This window comes from Harpegnathos saltator, unplaced genomic scaffold, assembly GCF_003227715.2.
Source record: "Harpegnathos saltator strain DR-91 unplaced genomic scaffold, Hsal_v8.6 scaffold381, whole genome shotgun sequence".
Taxonomy (NCBI): Eukaryota; Metazoa; Arthropoda; class Insecta; order Hymenoptera; family Formicidae; genus Harpegnathos; species Harpegnathos saltator.
The window spans coordinates 902,499-925,768 of NW_020230185.1; the positions used below are offsets into that span (position 1 = coordinate 902,499).

Consider the following 23,270-nt stretch of genomic DNA (forward strand, 5'->3'; position numbering starts at 1 on the left):
GAGGTCCAAATTCCAAAATTAATTTTCCAAGATGGCGGATTCAAGATGACGGATCATAGAATTTTTATTAAATTAGCTAAAATTGTACTCTGGTTAGTTTTTGAGGTCGTTGATTACGAATCTGAGGTCCAAATTCTAAAATTCATTTTCCAAGATGGCGGATCATAAAATTTTTATATGATTAGCTGATTGTACTCTGGTTAGCTTTCAAGGTCGTTGATTACGAATCCGAGGTCCAAAACTCATTGTCACCGAAATTATCGCGATTTTTCATTTTTGCGACCGCCATCTTGGATCCGCCGTCTTGAATTTCGAAAATCTGATAACGGATTCGTCATCAGCGACCCTAGAAACCCCCGTATATAAATTTTCATGTGACTCGGGTGTTCTAAAAAATACGTGCCTCAAAGGGTTAAAAAACTATGCTCATCTATCCCGGACTTACCTTACGTCTATCGATCTGCAGCTTGCGTCAGGTCGGATCTTTCGTCACTACGCCATGTCAAGAGTATTAAAATTATCTCCGCGAGTGTAATAAATTTTTCCATCGACCATACAAAAGCGGCATTCCTCTGAAACCTGCCGGATGCTCGATTAACAGCCCCATCGGCCGGGGAAGCTGGGGCTACATTCCTCTCCCGATACATCGCGTTTCAAGGATTCAGCCGCTTTTCTTTTTTGCAGTTCCGTTCAAAGGCTGCCACGGCCCCGCGGCCATTGACTTTCTCGGCGGTTAATAGGATTCAACGTGCAACTTGCATTTACGATCCCGCTTGTGAAAGTGCATCAAAGAATACCGATCTGCTTATACCGATTGCCTTAACTTATCAGATCGACTTAACTCGATTTTTAATACCGCCCGCCCGCTATCATTAAGCACGTCGCTCAAGCGAGGGGATCGATTATTAGATCCGCCGATTTAATCGGCCGCGAGAGATTACGAGAGACAGAGAGGGAGAGGGAGAAAGAGAGAGAGAGAGAGAGAGAAAGAGAGAGAGAGAGAGAGAGAGAGAGAGAGAGAGAGAAGGGGGCAGAGGGAGAGACGTGACACGCTCGTCCGCGCCGGGCGAACTTGGCGAATATTTCGTTCCACCTGAGCCGGCAAGTTGGAATCGAATGTGTCAAATTTCGAAGAAAGGTAAGACCCGGGAAAGTTCAAACAGATTTCCCCTTCCTTCACGTCGGGCCGTGATTTATATAATCCCGCCGACGACGGTTCGACCGATGCGCGAATTCGGATTCTCTTTCGCAATAGGGATGTGCGGAGAAGCATAAATCATATCGATATTTTGTATCGATATGAATCGAAATGCATAGTACCGATATACCGATATATTGATTAGAAATATATCGATATTAGAGAATATCGTCAAGGTTTTCGTACACAGGAATGTGACAACGCCTGCCGCGCGGCGAAAGTTCACACGATAGCTAATCAATGGGCGGTATTCACAGTAAGATCTTATATTTAAGACTGTTTTATGTTCATATTCAGATATTCTGTAGCCAATAAAATGATCTATCGAAATATCGATATATTTCGGATTTTACTGATATTTCGTATTTTTTAGTTACAGTTCTAGGGACCTATTACGGTTCTATGACCGAGATGAAAATTACAAAAGTGAGTGAATTCACTGGAATATTGATATATTATGTAATTGGTCAATGTCTAGTAAATTCGCTTATTTTCATCATTTTCACCTCAATCGTTGAACCTCAATCGTTGAACCATAATAGATCTCCTGCTCCATGTAACGCGGTGATCTCCGACAAACGACTGCGGTTTGTTATATATTTTCTAACAAGAATATGACAATAAATTATATGAAGATAAAAATTTTTAAAAGATCTTTTTAAATTTTTCATGTATACCTTTTATACGCACACCCCTATATGTATACATTTTTTTATATAAATATCGATATTTTTCAAAATTATCGATATTATCGTTATCGACGGTTCTGAATCCGACGATAATATCGTTATCGATATTTTTAGAGATTATTGCATCCCTAATTGTAATTTAAAATATCGATACAAAATATCGAATATCAAATGGCCGATGTATCGATACTTTTAAATATCGATTCGGATCGGAATATCCCTATTTCGCAACGTCACCCCGTCCCTTTGACCCGCCTGCGTCTTTGCACTCGCCGTCGCCGCTTCGCTCGAGCCGCGTGAATGTTTCATCATCGATGACGAGACACGAAGCGCGTCTTCCTCAAAGTGTCGCGCGCACCGTTAATGCGCCCGTGAGCGGGCCGCGAAGCGGCAAAGCTCCGGTGTTGTCTGGGAGAGCTCAAACTTTGTGCCGCTCGCCTTTGAGCTTCGGATTTCGGTGGCTGGCTCTTTTGGAATCGCAGCCGTAGAATTCTTCCTTGCTCCGTCCACGTGTATAATACACGTGAGCGTACGATAGTTACGAAAGGCACGATAGTCAGGAAATCCATGATGACAGTCGGACGGAAAGCGGGGAGGGGGGGAGGGGAAGAGTGAAAGATGAATAAAACTGAAAGAAATTCAATACCAAACACACCCAACGGCCCACAGTCGTCGTTGGTTTTCCGAGCTGTACAAAGTATTCGGACCTTTCAAATTCAGCCCGGATGGAGCTCTCCGTCTCTCTTGCACGCTCCGAGCACATCTAAGCAGGAATGACGTAAAGAGCCATTTCGTTACTCCGCGACTCCGCAACCGAATCGCGGCGTCTCCTCTGATCTCTCCTTTGCGCAATGCGGCCTGCGTAACAATTTATTCGCAGAGCTCAAATCGCTTCAGACACGGCGAACGTGCAGACAGCCGACTAGGCGGCGGAGGAGCGCGGCGGGGAGGGACGTGGCGGTGGCAAAGATATAGCCGTGTCTTTGGAGGATAGCGGTGGCCGGTCATTACCTTTAATTAGCGGCGCGATAGAATCCGCGGTGTCTTCGATAAAGTTCGCAAAGCCGGCTCGAAGCGGCGAAGTGAAACGTGTCGGCGTCGTCGTCGTCGTCGTCGTCGTCGTCGTCGTCGTCGTCGACGAAACCGAAAGACCGGGGATTGACCTATCGCAGGCGAGCGAGGTAGAGGCTGCTGCTTGCTTGCCGGACGCAAAGTCAGATTCACAGGTTTTTCATCGCTCACATATCGCATCCCATCAGGTGGCGTTAACTTTATCTGAGACTTTTTTTCCCCGGCGGTAGTTCGATGTCCCCTTTCACCTTTAATCTCGGTCGGTGCACATCCGGCGCAGCCGATATTCCGCACCGCCGGCTCGCTCGCTCGCGCGCGCGCGGCGCGCAACCTTTTCCCCATGGGCGATCGCCATTTCAACCCTTTTTGCGTAGACGGCGCAGCAGAAAGACGAGGTCGGACGAAATCTTGATCAAAGGAAAAACCCGCGCACCGACCGGCAGTTCTGTCGTCGATAAATGGGCTATCATGAAGCCGCGCGCGAGCGCGAGACACCCTCGAGCTTTTCAGATGTATCGCGTGTCCGTCGACGGAGACATATCGCGAGAGCGACGCAGAGTTCTCTAATATTCCATCTCGAGCACTTTTGGAAATGTAAGCTGCAAAAAGAGAGAGATAGAAGAGGAACGGGGAAACAACGCTTGAGAATTCAGTCGACACCTCACGATCGCGAAACTTCATTTCCCCCGTATTGAAAATCACGTCCCAGGCCGATCGAAGTATTCACTCACGACTGAAGTTCACGCATGACCTTTGCCCTGCTGTTGTTTGCATGACCTTAGAGCGGGTTGTTATCTTGAAGCTGAAAATGTCATGCGGCCATATGTACATCGGAGAACGGCTCGCTACACCGTGCATTATACATAAAACGTAGCCGACAAAGAGCTTTCCGCGCAAGAGCGGTATCAAACGTCTTATTTATTCACCGGTCTGGAAAGCACAAGAGGCAAGAGTACAAATCTTGGGGATATCTCTCGCTGACAAAATGGACGGTCACAGACGGAAGAGAGGCGGAGGCGGAGGCGGAGGATCGGTGGCCTCGTGGAATTGGACAAGATTCGGGAATGCGTCTCGAATATTGCTTCCGGCAGGAGCCACGTCGACGTCGCCGGCCCCGACTTCACGCAGAGCCGCCGTCGTAAAGTCGAGATTTCTTTTGTTGCCGAACCGGGTCGCGAGCCCGAACGCGAGTAACGAACAGCAACGCGCCGACGAGAGAGAGAGAAAGAGCCGGCGCGGTGCATTTTTCGGGACGGGCCGACCGACGTGAGGAGGCAGGTGCGAACGCTTTTAATTAGAATTCCCCAATTATATGCGCTGTTGGCGATGCGTGTGTTCTAGCCGGGAGCCTTGCGGTGCCGACCGTTCCGTGCGACCGATCAATTTCGGCTGGAATTCTCGAGCGACGCTGAAATTCGCCGGCGAACGCTCGCATAATATTCCGGCCCGGCGGAAATCGCGAATTCGCCTCTCTCTCTCTCTCTCTCTCTCTCTCTCTCTCTCTCTCTCTCTCTCTCTCTCTCTCTCTCTCTCTCTCTCCTTCTCTCTCTCTCTCTCTCTCCCTCTTGTCACTTGCGAGACCGTGATTGACCTATATCCGAATCGCTGCGGTCGGAATATACGTTAACAGCTGATTAACGGCGCACCAAAGAAGCACCACTTGGGCGGAAAGTCGGCGGTCGAATCGCAATCGATGAAATCGCGGCTGGAAGCCCTCGGCCTCTTCTGTGCCGAAACGCGGCCAAAAGCGGAGCAACGGAATAAAAGGTTAATTTACGAAAAGTCCGTTGTATATATTGGCGGGGTTGCAAAATGCTGCAGCCCGTTCATATGTGGAGCAATCATACAATCTCATGAATTATTTCGAGAGTTTTACGCACGAATGGTGGCCATTTTATTGTCCCAACTGCATTGTTTTCCATAGCTCTCTCTCTCTCTCTCTCTCTCTCTGCATTTGTCGAAAAAAAGAAAGAAAAAAGAAATAACACCGAGCGGGTACGAGACCTGTTATGCTGATCGCTCATTCCCAGCGGACCCTTGGCGGACTTTAATACAACATATTTATCTCTTTCCGTCACCTCCGACCTCGTGCCTCGTTCGTCGTCCTGGAGAACGACTTGGTCTTCTTTCCTGCGATTTATACAGGCTGGGCAAGAGCCGGCAAACGAACGGACGAACTCAACGTCGAGTATTTCATATATAACATCGTCTCACCGCCGTCTGATTGCGTTTACACGTGACCGGGGTCCCCTCGAAAACGAGGATGGCGGAGGCCGAAGAACTCTCGCGCGAGCATGTGTGGATACGTATGTGTGTGTGTGTGTGTGTGTCTTGATCGAGGACGGGGAGAATTCGTCCTACGTAATAAATTCCGGGGCAAAAATGCCCTCCGGGCGATCTTGAAAATATCCTCGGGCTATCCTCGAGCTGCGGCAGCGCCGATGGCGGGCAAATTACTTCGGCTCTCGAAAAATCAATTCTCCTTTATTTGAGCTTTTTACGCGGATAAACGCTGATGAGGAACCGACAGCCGTGGCGGCGCGGCGGCGAGAGCGCAGCGACGCGATCCGCGCGATTTGCGCTCAACAACGAACGAGCGCAAAGCGCGGTTTAATCCCTTGCGCGGCGAATTCCGATAACTCCGGATTAAATTGAACGAATTTGGGACATACGTCACGCTGCACGGATGTGTAAAAAGCATCGGAAAATTTCACCGTCAAAATACATACGCGGATTAAGGCGCGCCGTACTTCGCGTCTTCAGCGCGCCTGAACGCGGAAATAGCCTGGAAACTTATCTCGGGCTCATATCGAACGCTATGAGCCGAATTGTGACGGTCGTTAACTGTCACGTCTCGTGAGTGTTTATGATATAGTCGTTTTTCGGGTCAATGGATTAAACCAATTTACCCTGGGATCGACAAGCCTGTGTGTGGTGTATGGGCGTGAAAGAGAAATAGGAGAGAAATGAATAAATTTAACCAACTGATTTACTTATGTTTAGGCTTTTTGGTTAGTGGACTTTAGGAGCGTTTTGTACGACTAGTTAACGACTGACAAATGAATGAATGAAGATAAGAGTCAGAGTGGAGAGGTTAGGCTATGTGACTGGCTGGGCGAAACTATATCTTAAAACAAACCTTTATTTACTGGCTGAATACAACAGAGGTTTGTATATGAATTCAAGTGGAACTAGTGTGAATAGCAGTTTAAATTAGAACGAAATATAGACTAAAATAAATAAGACTAATGTAGGAAAACTAGTCAGGTGAGGGGGAACGTGAGCCGTCTGGTGAATTTAGGGGAGTGGATAGTTCAGAGAAAGAAACAGGAGAATAAGATATTGAAGAGGAGAAGAGGAAGGAGCAGGGGATAAACGTAGAGGGAGTAGGAAAGGGGGTAGGAGTGTCGGATCTGGGTGATAATCTATTTCTAGGGAAATATTAATAATCGATCGGAGATATTGAATCGATTAGCTTCTAATGAATCTGGATCTGTTGTGTCGGAGACCGACTCGAACGAATGGAGAACTTGATGGAGGGTGATATCGGTATAATAATAATGACCCACTGCAATAGGATTTTAATTAAAGGGTGGAATTAATAAAATGGCGGTAGAAGAGGTTGAGAATAAAGAAAATAAAACTTACTGTTGGTTTCGGGTGCTTCACACAAGAAAGAAGAATTGGCGCAAATCTGCGTAAGGGTGCTGGGTTCCAATACGTGCAACTTTGCACCAGGCCCGTACTCCAATTGGGGCACCAAATAATTATTTATTTCACTTGTTGGAAACAGGAAGTCCGCACTTCAAAACTCTGAATGTATATTCGTCAAAAAAGAAAAAGAGAGTCTGAATGCCTGAATGTCTGAATACCAACTGTCAAGAAAAAGCAATATCTGAATGAATGCGGAGGTGGATTGTCGCAGTTTTTATATTGATGATCGGAGGCAGGACCCATCAAAGTGGGTAGAGAGATGGCCCTTGGAGAAGGGGTGAAATCCTAAGAAGAGTCCAATGATGTCAAAGATTTGGTTAGTAATTTTATATTATTGGTCCTGGTTGACCTTGGTGGGAAAAAGTCTTAGCCATTAGAAATTAAGGATGAGGTTAAAAGATCTCGTGGGAGGAGATGATTAGTTCTTGAAGATATGAATATAGAAGGGCTAAGTGGTGGAGCGTGGATGTCTCATAGTTTTGGGCGGATTGGCTTTGATTGGCCGAATGGATTAGGCATGACAAGTACGATGGTGGTGGATTCTTGTGGGGTAGAGAAATGTGTACAAGTGGCCAGCTGGAAAAGTCAGAAATGCCGTAAGTCAAAAAGGTTGAGATAAGATTTTATGATTATCCGTGAAGTAAGCTTTGTTGTTTGACTGGTAGGGTACGTATGGTTTCGGATTGGGAAGATGTAGGTTTCAAGTTTTAGAGCAGGAATGCTTCGAGTTGCTTTGTTTTGCTAAAGATTTGTTAGCGCAGAGTTTCCAATTTTATAGCTAGACCGACGGACGCATTTGGCGAACATTACCCAGATGTAAACTTTGAACAGAGACATGTAGATTCTTACAACAGAACACTGTTTTCTGTTGTGAAATTGTCCTGAATCGCCTTTCAATTGGCGCGACGGCTGTTAGCCAGATGTGTCTGTTTCCTATGTCCATTGTTATATTAGGAGAATAGAAGTTCGAGAGGAGAAAAAAATTGTTTTAATTGCCCGGAGTCCGCAGGACGTAACAATATTTATTTCTCAGTTTCACTTTTTCAAATATCTTTTTTAACTCAATGAGGCTCGACTCCTGTCGATAATCGCTTGATAAACTGTCATAATGATCACCGTGCAAAGTTAGTCGCACTTCATAACTGGTCATAACTGGTACGGTTCAAATATCATTATCAACAAAGGCATCAACAGGCAACCTCTGCATTATCGTCCGAATAGGGCAAGCAACCCGTCATACTAACCTGTATATTGATATACAGAATTGCATGCTCTGTAGAATTACGAGTTTTCAGGCTGATCACAGACGTACCGTGCGCGTCGATGCTGATCAAGCTCAGACCGAGTTCGAATGAAAATCCGAGTGTCTCAGGCGAGGCAAGCTCGCTTGGTCTTTCGGATTCTCCGGCCAAAAGGATGTCGCGCGTCCCAAAGAACAGCAGCGCTTGGAATTCAAAGGACATATTTATCGCCCGTTGTGCGAGACCAGACTGCGACGATCGCGCCGAGCCGTGCGAAGCTCAAGATTGTGCATCAACGGGAGGGACCAGCTCTCGAGGAGCCTTTCCCGATGCAGAGGGCCTACACGTTCGCACGGGCTCATTTCCCTTGGCGATAACGCAATTTCGATAATCCAGGCCGGGCATCAAAGCGGCGCACGCGACGGAGTCATTACACGCCGGCGTCTCCGCGCGAAGAGACAATGACGGAGACGAGGGTCTCTTAGCGCATCGCATTATACACGCCTCGTCGGCGAACTCATTAAAGCCACCGACCGCGCCACGTAACTGGAAGCCGGAATAACCGTTCGAAAACTCAAGGGTGAGCATTGCGAGAGCGCTCGCTCGCTCGCTCGAGAAGATCGGGGCGAATTCGATGCTAAGCGGCGCTTATAATCATTTAGATTCCGGGCATGATTTTGTAACGAGATGTCCTCGTATGCTGGACCTTTCTGCGCTATGATTGCATGCGCACGTGTGCGCGCGCGCGCGCGCGCGAGAAATAATGTGTGTGCGTATATGTTACTTTTATCAGTGAGACTAACTCAGTGAAAATAATTCATTAATAATGAACAGAGCTCGATGTTTTTCGTCGCGTCGCGCAGTTTTGTAAATACGAGTGGGCCGCGCTGATTCACGGCTTTGCAGATGCGCTTTAAACGCGCAGAATTCGGCGACTGATGAGTGTTTCATAAATGCCGTAAATCCGCGCGAATTTATTTTCTTCAGCCGTGTGCGAGTAATCGCACACGCGCGAGCGAGCGAGCGAGCGAGTGTCGCGATATCTTCGGAAATTACAGGCGCGTTAGGAGAGGGTTGTGGCGACGAGACGCTGGATAAAGAAGGATATTTATAGAATCGGCCGCGCGCGCGATATTAACCCCGGGAGGAAAGGTCGTCGAGGAACTTTGAGCCTCCGGCTCTCCCCGAGCCGGCTAAGGGCGAGCCTCTTGCTGTTCTTGTCAACGTCGTTCCTCTCTCTCTCTCTCTCTCTCTCTCGCGCGCGCGTCGCGCGTTGAAAAAGAAAATCTATAAACGGCGCTTCGTTGTTATCCTGCCGCGCGTATTCCTACGCCCCCGCCCCCGCCCCCGGAGCTCCGACTGCAATTTTATCGCCGTTAATTAACACTTCAACGTCTCGAATTATGGCGGGAATATAAATACCCGGAGCGTTATTACTCCGAGGTTGAATATCTCGTCCGCCCGCATATTCGCCGCCGTGAGTCAACACGCACGCGCGCGCACACGCACACGCGCACAATATGCATAATGCACACACATACATGCACACGGCAAGATGTGTTTTATACCTCTGTATCACATATCGATACTACACACGCGCGAGTGAACATTGCTTACCGATATATTACATTTAATCTGTATTCGAGCCAATTTAGTCCAAGTTTGTATTTTTGTTGTCCTCGCGGACTACGCGCGTTCTCACTCGCTCGCTCGGGCGCCGATTTCTAGCTGAACCGTAAACGAGAAGATAGATACGCGTATAATGTAAAACAAATATATATATATATATATATATATACACATATATATATACACACGAAGTAGAAATATGAGATAGGAAAATGAGAATTTTACCGCTCTCGCTCGGCGAAATGCGAAAATTCCGCGTAAAAAACACACTCGCGCTATGTGTATAAGTGTGTGTGTACTTAAAATGTAAAACGCGCAACATTTTTCCGTATAATAGCAAAGTAAAGCAATTTATTGCTTTACACTTTACAGCCGTCGCGGAATACAAAATTTAGCAGATCAAACGTCGGCTTTCACGCATCGCGCGAGCGCGCGCGCGCGCTCTCGTCCTTTTGCTCGCGCGTAATTCCAAGATGCGGCCCTTAGCGCACGTATGTGTGTGTGTGTATGTGTGTGTGTGTGTGTGTGTGTGTTGCTTTTTACCTTGCGCAGCGCCTACAGCGGCTGAGTAACCAAAGGCAACGCGGCGAATAATTCAACGGACCGCGAAGCAAAGGCACCGGCAAGAAGTGTTCGAGTGAATGCATATCCAATTACAGGACTCTGTGCGACCAGCCGGGCGATCTTTGAAGCCGAACTTCCAAACCGATTGACCTACCTAATTCCGCTTGCGCTTTAATGAGTTGCCTTCGGCCTTCCTGCCGATGAGACGCTCGGTTTATCCCATTAATCTCGGCTCGTCTTGGCAGCCAAGTCCCCCGTCGTTTAGCGAGACGATTAGACCCCGCGAAATTCAGCAGGGAGACAATCCGCGCGCGACAATACGCCGGTGAGTCGTCGCGGGGCTCAAGGAGGAGAGGGCGAGGGGTAGGCAAACACACCGAGGAAGAAGTACGCGTTCTCATTCGCTCGAGGCGGCGGATATCGCGATGAAATTATGCATATATATATATATATATCGCGAGCGCATTGACCCAAATATATGGCACGCCGCGAAACGGCTTCGAAACGGGCCGATTGCAGCGCGTGGCCGAGGGCGCTGATGAGAGACCGACTAACGAAGAGTCGAAATGCATACGCGATGCTAATTATATGCAGTTCCGACATAACGCTCTTGACGCGCGCGCGCGCGCACGCTCGTGCGAAGAGAAAAAGTCGAGAGAGAAAAACGCTCGTAGACGAAAAGAATGTAAAACGACTGGATGTTGCCGCTCTTTCTCTCGCTCTCCTCTCTCTTCCAACCTGGCTCCCTCCCCCCGCTCCTCTCATCTATGTTGGAGCTTGCTTCTTACCGAGCTGGTAATTTCATTGCGGACATTACTACAGGATATAAAGTTACGTGTATCCGGATACTTACGTCGCAGCAGCAATGAGAGAGAGGGAGGGGGGGAGGAGAGGAAGAGAGCAACTTTAAGACGAGCACTTTGCTTCGCGCGCATTTTTATGCGGCACGCAGCGCGATAGCGGCGTAGAGAGCGAGAAGAAACCGGAAAAGCGTTTCAATGCGTCGAAATGTCCCCCGACTGCCGCGAAAAGAACGGAAACGCAAAAATGGATTTTAATATACTCCCTTTATGAGCCGGCTGCAACCGGGCGACCGTGATAAAAAATCAACGCGTCGGAGGAGAAGAGAAAAAGAAAATCGAAAAAAAGAAAAGGAAGAGAGAGAAATGGAAAACAAGAAACACACGGGCGAAATTTCCATTTTCCAATTCCGGGCTTGTTCGAAATGCCGTTTTCGTGCGCGCGAAGCGGGCGCGGGCGCGGGCGCGGGCGGCGGTTTTATCGTATATTAATATTCCGCTACATTATTACTCGCCATTGTTTCAAGACAACGCGTCACGAACAGTTGAATTTTGCGCCGCGCTCCCATTATCCCGCACTTTTATTCGTACATTTGCGAAAATGTAATTTCATCGCGGAAAAATTCGCCACGCGTCGCGATAGCGTCCCTCTCCGCCTCTCCCTCCCCCCCTCTCCCCGCCGAGGGGATAAATGGAGCCGGGTTGTGTTGACGTTGCGGCGCGCGCGCGCCCTCGCTCGTGGATTAACTAGTCATGGAAATAATAATTCATCCCGTCGCTCCCCGTATGTAATTACACAATTATGCGGTTATTTATAATTGAGTAGAATTAATCAACTGCCGCGCCGCCGATATATACGCCTCGCGGCGGAGAGAAACCGCGACATAAATTTTCATAATCTCGACGTACCCGGGGAGGAGCGAGAGGGGCGGAAGGGGAGAAGGGGACGAGGTAGACTGATCTCGTCTTGACATTCGCGCGCATTACCTGCATGTAACTTTGATCCTGCCACCGTCTGGTACCACATCCCCAGGTATGGCGTCTGTGTGTTGCGCACTGCCGATCACGAAGCAGGCGTGCAATGACACGAGCGGAAGCATGCAAAAGCACAGACATGCGAGACACGTGCGGAAATTCTTGCGTGCAGTTCGAACGTCGCGAATTTCTTCAGGCGGAGCGCAAACTCGCAGCGAAACGGACGAAGATCAAGTACGGCGAGACATTATCGGCGTCCCCGATAATGGCTTCGTCGCGATCTTCCGAGAGAAAGAATAGAACGAAAAGATACACAATAGGGCAATAATCGTAACAATAGCAATATTTTGCAACAATCGTAGTAATAAAGATAGAAAGAAAAGATGCAATCTTTCTGATTATCATTTCTCTCTCTCTCTCTCTCTCTCTCTCTCTCTCTCTCTCTCTCTCTCTCTCTCCAAGTCATATATTGTTCTCGTTTCGCGGGACAAAAGGCCTCGGAAAAAAGCTCATGAGCTCGCGAAGAAGACGAAAGCCGTATGAAGGGGATTTAAATGCACAAGAATAAACAAGGCTTTTAGACTTACGAGAGCACGAAGGGAGAAAAATGAGAGGTCTCGACGCGGCGATATGAGCTCGCAAGGATAGAAAAAAGAAAATAGGAGAAAAAAGCGCGAACGAAAACGTCACGTCGCGATCTGACTGCGAATCCGTGCGAATCAAATCCGCGCTCGATCGCGTGTACGAGCTTTTACCGCGCATGCGTGTCGGGATGTCTGAGGCGCTCCTTAACTCCTTGACACGGCGGAAACACAATAGCGCGTTCGCAAAAAGTGCGCCACCCTGGTGGACACGCAATTTCGTGTGTGCGACGTCTCTCTGGTGGCTCGATATTTCTAAAAATGGACGTTTGAAAATTCTTGCGATTGTTCCGTATTCAGTGGCGAATTTCGAAGATAAAAATTGGAAATGGCGACTTCTCAAAGCAAAATATGGATGATCCAGGGAAAAAGCACTATCCACGTAGTACGTAACTTATCGTTACAAATTATATTCACTCGTTATTTAGATATTTCGCTACTCTGGATAAAAATGTCATGCATTTTCATTATTAAACTTTCCTCGCGACAGATGTCCGGTTTTATTCCGATGAAGTAAAAAAAGCTTCTTCCACTTTGAATTTCAACACTTTTTGCTTCGTATCCGTAAACAGTCGCGACGTCAAAAGGGAATGCCTGGACACGGAATTTCGATGAAATCGCGTAACTTTGAAAAATTCATTTTTCGCCGGCGAAATTCAGCTCGCCAGTCAAGGGGCTCGCGCGGGAAATTAGCCGTAATTATCGAGAGCCGCGTTATTATACGCCGCTGTCCCGTTTCCCATGCATGGATGAAACACAGTATAAGAAAGAACAGTAGGTTCACTCGGTGGCGGTGCTTTTGATCTCAGATGCTACAAAACCGCCATGTTGTTGGTTGTGCGCGAGTTATAATTTGAATGACAATGAATAGTAGCTAAAATAGATTTATTGCTGTTTTTCAATATTTACTGTCAAATCTATAATACACATTGTAAAATAATATAAAAATATGAACTATTATTAATATAACATATTAATAATATTATAATATAATAATATTATAATAATATTATCATTAATAATATATAGCATATTATTAATTATAATATAGAAGGATGTATATGTATATATATACAGGATGCTAAATTTCAAACGTAACAGGTAAAAAATCTCGAAAACTAAATGATATTGAGGTCCGCCTTTTTTTTATATTGTATCGTCTCGAAGGGGACACATTTTAATTAAAACAGAATTTAACACTTTGCAAATTTAAATGTGCACTTTTGCAGTTTATTATACAACACTTATACCCACCTCTTTCGTTCATTTTACTGATTTTAATAAAACAACAATAGTATATTAAAAATTCGGTCGTACAGTTAATCGTTGCTTACACTTACACATTTTGACAGCTATTGGCCGCCATATTGTTGATTGTGCAGTTCGGTCATGCGCGACAAACGACCGTTCGCACTATTTGTTTGTGCTGAGTGAACCTACTGTTCTTCCTTACACTGTGCCGAAACATTACGGAGACGCATGCGTGCGCAAAAACAACAGCGTTCGCATTCCCCAAGTGAAGAGACGGAGGCGGCGAGGCGCGCCGGGCGCGCTAGAATTCACTCACCGTCGTTGTTGGTGCGGGCGCGCGGCGGGGACGAGCTGACGGTCGGAAAATTTCTGGAGACATTATCCCGCGGCTGCGGCTGCGGTCCTTCGAGGTTCGGACTCGGACTGAATTCCGACCTGAAGTCCGTCCTGTCGAAACCCTCCTCGAACTCGTGCATCTGCTCGATCTCGTCCGACTCGACCTCGCCCTCGTACTGCTCGCGTAGCACCGACCTCGGAACTGCAAAAGCGTCAGGGAAAAAAGGTAAGTTACAAGTCTGCTGCTGCCGCGTGTAATGGACTCCATCAGCGGCGCATCAAATATACAGAGAGGCGCACCATCACGTTTGCCGCGCAAGATCGCCGATGCGACGAAAGAATCTGGGAATCTCACGCTCGCTTCTCCCTCCCCCCCTCCACGGTGATAAATTGGTTGCCGGTACGCGGCTGCGAAATTTCGGCACCGCCGTGAACACCGGCGGCGTGTCGCGCTGGGGAATAGAAGCCGCGGATGCGGCTGCTTGCGAAATCATGAGGAGGGTGCGCCGCGCGACGAAGTTGAAATTTGCATCGGTCGCTATATTACAAGTCTCCCTTTATTTTTCCCGGCTTCTCTCTCTCTCTCTCTCTCTCTCTCTCTTTCTCTGGCAAACGAGAGATATATCGAGCGCTGAAAATTCCATCGGAATCATCCCGCGATCGCTCGACTCATCTCGCCCTTTGGAATTTCGGCAGCCGATACCGCGCGCACATTCTGCGCATTCTATTCGCAGTAGTCGGTTCTAAGTTCGCGCGAGCTTGCGCGAGCTTGCGCGATCGCGGCGCAATGAAGCGCGGATAAGCGTCGATTGGATCGAGGCGCAAACGTTAACGTTATGCGCGCTCGCAAATAAATCCGTTCCATGATGTGTGAGCGCGCGGCGGCTAATACCTGTCAGTAATAATGTTGCATTCGCAGACCCGCCCGCTCGCCCGTCCGCTCGTTCGCTCGCGGTATCGACTCGGAATGAAATGCCACCGATCGCGATACGCAATCGTGATCGTGCTTACTCGCTGCTCCACTCATTTTTCATCACCCGCGTTTCATGCGCGTTGCCGCGCTTGTAATAAACCTTTGCCGCTCGCCAGGAGTGAGAGCTCCTGAATCCGCGACGTGAAATAGTTCCGCCGCGGCGCGGCGCAGGAGCGAGCGCGCGGAATAACGCATAGAAGCGAAATATGACGATGTATCGTAGGTATCGGCGAAATAGCGCCGGCCAATTGGGAAATTATGGAGATTTTGCGACAGCGAAAGTTCATGTGCGACTGGGAGTGCATCGGCGCCAATCGACGCGTTGGTACTTCTAATTTCGCTTGATCTCAATTAGCGTCCTCCGACACGCCGCAGTCGCGCACCTGCGATTTCGCGCTTGAACGAGTAGAAATCACAATAGATAGGGGATAGATGAGCATAGGGGATAGATGGTCAATTGTTACAATTTTGTTAATATATGCTAGGCGTCAACGCTGATCGGTCAGTTGTGAATCAGTTGGATGTACCACGACTAAGTGTGTCTCTTCCTGATGCACAAAAGCACTGTTATTGTGAGCAAATAAATGTTTGACGTTTCTATTAATCTCCAAAATGTTTTACACGTCGGAAAAGTACCTTCCAACCAAATCAAGATTCGGGGGTTTTTTGGGTCGCTGATTACGAATCTGAGGTCCAAATTCCAAAATTAATTTTCCAAGATGGCGGATCCAAGATGGCGGGCCATAGAATTTTTATTAGATTAGCTAAAATTGTACTCTGCTTAGTTTTTGAGGTCGTTGATTACGAATCTGAGGTCCAAATTCTAAAATTTATTTTCCAAGATGGCGAATCATAAAATTTTTATATGATTAGCTGAAATCGTACTCTGGTTAGCTTTCAAGGCCGTTGATTACGAATCCGAGGTCCAAAATCCATTGTCACCGAAATTATCGCGATTTTTCATATTTGTGGCCGCCATTTTGAATTTTGAAAATCTGATAACGGATTCGTCATCAGCGACCCTTGAAACCCCCGTATATAAATCTTCATGTGATTCGGATTTTCTGAAAAATACGTCCCTCAAAGAGTTAAACGGCTAAAGAAACATCGTATTTGCGTACTTCACTTCAATATTCGTCACCGAGACTATGTTTCACGCAGTGAAACGCATCTTTACGCGAACTTTCCAAATGAAATAAGTGGTTCATTTTTATCAGGGTTAGATAAGCAGTCTATTCAACGAGAAATAGCGAGCAATGGACGTCGGATCGACGTTTGCCAGATGCTTTAGACGTATAAAACACGTCGATCCGATTATCTATTCGACTATCATCATTTTTCCCTGGGTATATACCTGACATTAAAAACTTCAGTACATTTTAAACAGCTTCTTGTTTCGTTGAAAGATGCCGAGTAGATTTCTTTTTCCTTTCTCTCTTTAGTAAACAATGTTTTCCAAAGGGCTTTTTCTGTGTTACCACTTTTCAACCTTCTCTCCAATGTTGTCCTTGGTTTCTACAAGAAGCTTATGGAAACGTTTTATTTTATTAATAATTAATAAAAGGATTAATAATTAATAAAAGAATATAAAATACTAAAAAGATAAATAAAGATGGACAAATTTCTACATTATTACAGGCATACCCAATTATCCCTTCACACCCCTGACCATCTATCCCTCACGGAATATTTTTAATATTTCGTTATTACTGGCACATCCCATGAATGTATTTTTCACAAAAATTCTCCTGTACCTTAAACATTATCCTCTAATGCATTAATACATTGTTGATCATTTATTGCAATAATACAAATGTGTCATTTCCAATTAAAAACACACTATATCCATTTATCCTAGACTTACCCTAATGTAGCGACGAGAGTATCGCACCGATCATGATTCTAATACGTCTAATACGTCAGGTAGCTGGTAGTAGTGAAACGAAATGTTTATAGATTATTGACTTTTTCTTCTCGCTATATCCCGACGGAGCAAATGTAGACGTTAACGTGGAGCACGCAACATTTTCAAATTTGCCTTGGAAGGAAAGAAGGAGAATTAATCGGCCTCGGTCTGATCTGAAATTCCCATTTTGTCTCGAGTAGGAGATGCAGTCTCCTCGAGGAAATTTCAATGCTGCAAAATGTTTACCGACTTCGTCGATGCGGCGCGTCCCGAGAGGGAACGCCGAGCGATAAATTAACTCGCAGGAGATAGCCGCCGCGCGCACCGAAACACACGCTCCGTGCTCGGCGGGAGACAGCGTCTCTCATGTAAAATCTCTCTCACTAGCCCGCTTTAAAATAATTTCCGCCATTTTGCCGGAAAATTTCCGCACGGTAATCCTGAAGCGCGCGGCGTAGTCGGCCTCTTCGCCGGATTAAAGGCAAATGACGCGGCTACATAAACGGCTGAACTAGCTGCGGCGCGATGTAACTTGTTTACTGCAATTAATAATTGTAATTTAACACCAATTTTGCGGCAGTACATGCTGCGACGGGTTATATCCGATCTTGGGGCGCTGCTGAGCGCACCGCGTTCGGTCGGTGCGAGCGGAACGCCCGTGACGCTTTAAGCCGGGTGAATACATTATGACCCGCGTCCACGTATAATGGAACGGAGAAAATGCGCGGGCCCAGGGGGAGCGAAGAGAGGGCAAGATGTGCGGCTGAGCCACTAACGCGCAGCCAGTGTAATGTTACACGCCAAGTATCGAGGCAAGAAATATTTCGCCACCGCGCGCGTCGTCGCCGGCGAGAACACGTATCGCTTAACACCGATGAAGACGCTCGAAGAGGAAGTAATACTGCGATCGCAGTCGTTCATTTGCAAAAGAAAAGAGAAACAAACAACCGACTCGTAAGGCTTGCGAAATATCAACAAAAAAATATACAGGGTGCTAAATTTCAAACGTAACAGGTGAAAAATCTCGAAAACTATGGAAGATATTAAAAGAAGCTAAAACACGTGTTCCATGGATTTCGAAGGGGAAAGAGAATGGCATTATCAGCTTTTTATTTAGAGGGCATTTTCAAGGTCAGTTAAAAAGGTCAACTTAATTCTTTCTTTAATGGAAAGTCTAATTTTTTATTATATCTTCTTTTTCTACCAATTAATTTTAGCAACTTTTGTCGGAAACATTTTTTTATCTGCCTAATATTTTTTCAAATATTTTAGGAAAACTTGACAACTTTTTCAACATTTACAACCTACGATGTCTCGCTAACTATTCGTCGAAAGAAAAAATAGTATTAGACTTTTTTACTTTATTTACTATCAAGAATATATTATTATAGTGCCCTAACTTTTGTTAATTTAATAATTTTGAAATTTCCAAAGGTCGATAAGTTAACGAAAGTTAGGGCGCACTATTATGTTTCAGACGAAAGTTGTCCAAATTAATTGGTAGAAAAAGAAGATATAATAAAAAATTGGGCTAATGGAACACGTGTTTTAGCTTTTCTTAATATCTTTCATAGTTTTCGAGATTTTTTACCCGTTACGTTTGAAATTTAGCACCCTGTACACGTACAAAGAATGTTTTGTACAATTCGAACACGTGAAGTATTCCTGCCGCGTTTAATGATACGGAAAGAAAGTCCGGGAAGAAAGTCGTGCATAAATGATACATTTTTACATACTCCATTATAATGGAATCATACGTATGCAAAATTCGTTCCCGCGTGTTCGCCGTATCGTCAAACACAACGGAAACATTTCAGGCGACCAAGATACACGAAGCACCCTGTGTATATAGAATGTCCAACGGTAGATACGACGACGTCCCCCGTGCGCTTGCAGATTAAATCAAACTAAACAAACGTCCTTTGTCATTTCGCAAACAACCGTGTAAAACGTCGAGTTATCGATGTATGAATATGCGTGCATGTATATTTTTCTAGCAGAAGAAAAATATTCAGGAATAAATATTTAGCATCGTCTGTCCTCTCACGCGCGCCGGCACCGCTCTCGACGTGGAAGCTCGACGTGGAAACCCGCAGAATTGTTTCCGCGCGGCACAACTCGCGGCTTCTTCTAATCATTTCCCTCAGTTGGACCGTGATTCGCGCGCGGGCAAAAAGAAAATGGTGGCCTTCTATTTTCACGCGCGCTGTAGGCATACGGAAGAGCGCGCAACGACGACGCGCGCGCGCGCGCGCAACGGCCGAGAAGTATAGCTTACTCGCGCGGCAATTAATTATAGTAATTTAACACCAATTTCGCGGCACGGCTCGCCGTAAATGCGGCTTAAATTTACTTTGAGTCGGTACACCGAAGCTTTAATCTGCACGGATATATTAGAACCCACCAGCGAGAATAATGCAACAAAGGAAAGCCGTTCCGCTCCAGCAGGGATGCGCGCCGTCGCGAGGGTGCAGCGAGAGTGCGCAGGGGCGAGCGAGCGCGCGCGTGCGAGTCGGCGCAATAATTACTTATCGCGCGATCGCCTAATTATCGCGCCGGCATGACCCGACAGGATTACGACGCGTCCAAGGTCCGGGAAAATTGGTTAACTTTTATCAGAACGAAGGAGAAGAGAGAGAGAGAGAGAGAGAGAGAGAGAGAGCGAGGGACCTTGGCGGTCGTTCTGATACCACCCTCCACATCGGCGACACCAGAGCTTGTTACCGCATACCGTAGTTACCGTTAGCTTAACGCAGGTCGTCGTAATAACGCTCGCCCGGCCGGCGTGTTAGCCAGGATACAGGATAGAGGACATTAGCTACGGCCAGCGGCAATAATTATGAGAACCAGCAATTTACGAGGCGCGAGGCTTTTACCACTTCGTCCTCTCTCGCACTCACCTTCCCTTCTTCCCATCCCCCCTCCCTCCCTCCGTTCCTCTCTCTCTCTCTCTCTCTCTCTCTCTCTTTGGAGTGAGCAATTAATTTATTATCTCGGGAATTGTCAAGCTGATGTATAGGTCACAACATTGTTGTTTATAGTAAAATGTCATGCGCCGTGCAATATTGCTGAAAATTTAAATTAATGCGCGGTGCGCACGCACGTTTGATCATTGGAATTCTGCGAGACCGACTGCACACGCTCCCGCGGTGTGCTCGCTTCTTCTTTTCCCCTCCCTCTTGCCTTTTTTTCCTCGCTACGTTTCAACGTTCCTTCGTCTTCTCGCGTGACGGGACATTTCTAGATTTCACGGGAACGAGAAACGCAGCGCGGCAACATGAGAAACGTAGCCAAGTGCGAAGCGAAAGCTCCGCGACGTGTGAAAGCTTATAGGTTCTCGCTCTCGCTCGCGGGAGGACGGCTTCTTTCCGCCGAGTGAGATCAATTTGAATTTTATATTTTTTTTTATGAAAAAACAATAGAAAGAAATACTTTTTTCCACTCAAAAATTGTCGTTGAAAAAATTAACCTTTCGAAAACCTAATAGAAAACTCGCAATCAGCTAGCCAAAAAAATCACAACATAACAGTCCCAATAAAAAGTAAATGATTGGGTGCGTTCACGACACTCAACTGTTGTGCAACTGTTGAGCTTTGTGAACGCACCCATCGTTTCACTATGTGTGTCCGCCATGTTGCACCTGCCATCTTGAATTTTTAAAATCTGACATCACAGATTCATAATCAGCAACTCAAAGAACCCATAGATAGCGAATTTTGCAAAAATTCGTGCGATAAAGCGTTATTAGTGTCACACCTTCTTAGTAGGTAGTGATCACTTTGACCCTCTACATCTTCGAAACCAATCGTATGCTCAACGTAGAACTTTCCTGTAATTAACGAACTCTCATCATGAACTATCTTTTGGCATGAAATTCGATTTCAAAATCGAGGGCCGAAAAACGGGCAAAAAACCGACCCTTTTTCCGCAGGTCCTTTCCTCGCGCTTTCGACGCGCCGCCGACGAGAGACCCGGTTGAGGACGAAGGTGTTCGAAGTGTTCTTCGGGGCTTGCTGGATACCTCGAGGCACTCGGGTCATGAAATATTTCGCAGCTCGCCGATGGTCAGTCGCCTCAAAGGATGCTGTAAAGGACGCGCGCGCGCATCCTTTATAGCCCAGCTTTGACAACGAACAATCCCTCGTTCACGCGGACGCTGTTTTCGAGCGAGAGACCACCTCGATGCTCCCGACTAATCGCCACGTCGACAGCTCGGCGTCTCGCAGTCGAAATGCACTTGGAATGCGACGTGACGAGCGACGTCACGTGAAATTATAATACGCGTGTCGCAACAAACGTCAGCATCGAGTATCGCGCGCCGGTGATCGTGAATCCCGACGTCCGTTCTCCCGCCGAATCGAGAGGAGCTCGCTCGGCGGATGGCGGATGGCGACAAAGCCTTCAATGAGTTCATCGTGGAAGCCGGCCGGGCTGTACGCGGGCGGGTGAGCGGACACGGGGTGGCAATAATTGTTCCCCGAAGTCCCATCAGCGAGATATATCCTGTGGACCTTGGCGCGACCAGGCTAGAGACGTCCTAAATTTCGTGATTCTCTACACTGTGCGACGCGCTAATAAGACCCCTGTAATGCACGAGAACATCTCTCTCCCTCTCTCTACCTCTACCTCCCTCTCTCTTTCTCGTTCTCTCTCTCTCTCTCTCTCTCTCTCAATCCTGCGCAACGGAAGGATCCCGCGGACCGATGTAACTGGGTAAGCCGTCGGAATGATGAGAGTACCTTGAAATCAGTTTAAGCCCCCGCTACGACCTACTCGACAGAGATGCCACAAGTAGGTACGGACAGAGCAAACAGCAAGACGCGGATTTATGTGGTAGTGAGCGTCTTCTACGTAAATGGCTTTTCATTTTGAACGGTTCACGGGGCGTTGACGAGGGACCGCTAACTGTCCCATTTCCAGAGATAAGGTGCTGAGAGCGTCATCGATCACGAAATTTCACCGGGAACTCTCACGGTCCGGATCGAGCGGCCGAGGTGCGCGACGGCGACGCGGTTCACGTTCCCGAGCGCGAAACAACACGGCGAACAAAACGCGCGTAAGGTGAGAAGAAATTGAATTTTGCAAATGCAGATCACCGGCGATGGGACAAAGGAAGGATACTCGCGAGAGAGTCCGATTGGATATTTTCGCCGGAATGGCTTTGTTGGCCCGTTATTTGCAGACCGCCGATATATGGACGTATTTAGAGCAAAACAATGCTGTTGTTATTGCAAAAGAACAACAATGCCGGATTCGTTGCGAGAATCTGTTTGGAACGACGCGCACGTTATTGTTAATAGAAACGTCCGCAAAGCTTTTCCATTTTTCTCTGTTTTCTTTCCCAACAAACTGCGATTCTAAGCCAGCCAGCCAGCCAGCGTGCTCGCAGTCTTTTAATTTCCGAAATTAAATATCTCGGCACAATTAAGGCTTCAATTAAATTCTTCTCGAGTTGGAGTCCGCTGCAACTTAATTTAGAGCCAAGTCCCTGTTATCTTTCCGCACACTTTTCAAACTTAAATAACTCGCTAATTAAGACATCGACAAAATTCCTCCCGAAAGAGCGAAGTGCGAGGTCCAACAGCATCTTCGCTGCCGTCGCGGGCAGTCGGTGAACAAGATCACGCAACAGAATAGGGTAGTCACGGTCGCTATTGCACGGAATGTTCATAATATCCAAATAAGTCGAGAGTAAGCAGCCGACAAAAAAAAGTAATTTTGGAACAAGCGGAATCATCGAAATTTTAGAGGATTTTATTCTTATATACGGCCTCAAGATATATTCCTCCAAGATTAAGAGGAAAATATTATAAACGCATTATTCTTAAAGTTAGAGGGATTATATGTTATATGCATAATACAAATCTTATTGATTTTAATATAAATTTCCTCTTATACACAGATTATTTAATCTTCTTTCAAGAGGATTATTATTTATTCTTACTGTACTTTATTCTTACTGGTTATATCAGTTAAATTGAAAAAATTATCATAATGTATACAGCGAAAAGTAATATTTATATAGACGTACTTCTGCCTCCAGTTGTACAATAAGTAGGCACGAATGAAAATAAGATTATCGTAACAAATAAATTTCCAACCGGTTCTGTTGTGAACCTTATACCTACAAAGATGTTCATCATAACCAATTGTATGAAACATGGTTAAAAGAAGGAATATATTATTCAACTTCTTGCTACAGATTATAAACTGTATTTGACCAAATATGGGTAAATTATTTTCGTTATATGTTACAGCAACGCGCATACCTTTTTTAAAAAG

The 23,270-nt window shown here is 46.4% G+C and overlaps 1 protein-coding gene across 2 annotated transcripts in view; it reads right to left on the reverse strand.

Annotated features, from left to right (window-relative positions):
* The window catches only part of LOC105185657 (protein eva-1 homolog C), a 250,895-nt gene that overhangs the window by 19,924 nt on the left and 207,701 nt on the right, over positions 1–23,270 (reverse strand). For both annotated transcript variants that reach the window (XM_025300726.1, XM_025300725.1), the window contains exon 6: positions 14,090–14,311. In XM_025300726.1, coding sequence (XP_025156511.1) covers positions 14,090–14,311 — 222 coding nt within the window. The remainder of the gene's footprint in view (positions 1–14,089; positions 14,312–23,270) is intronic.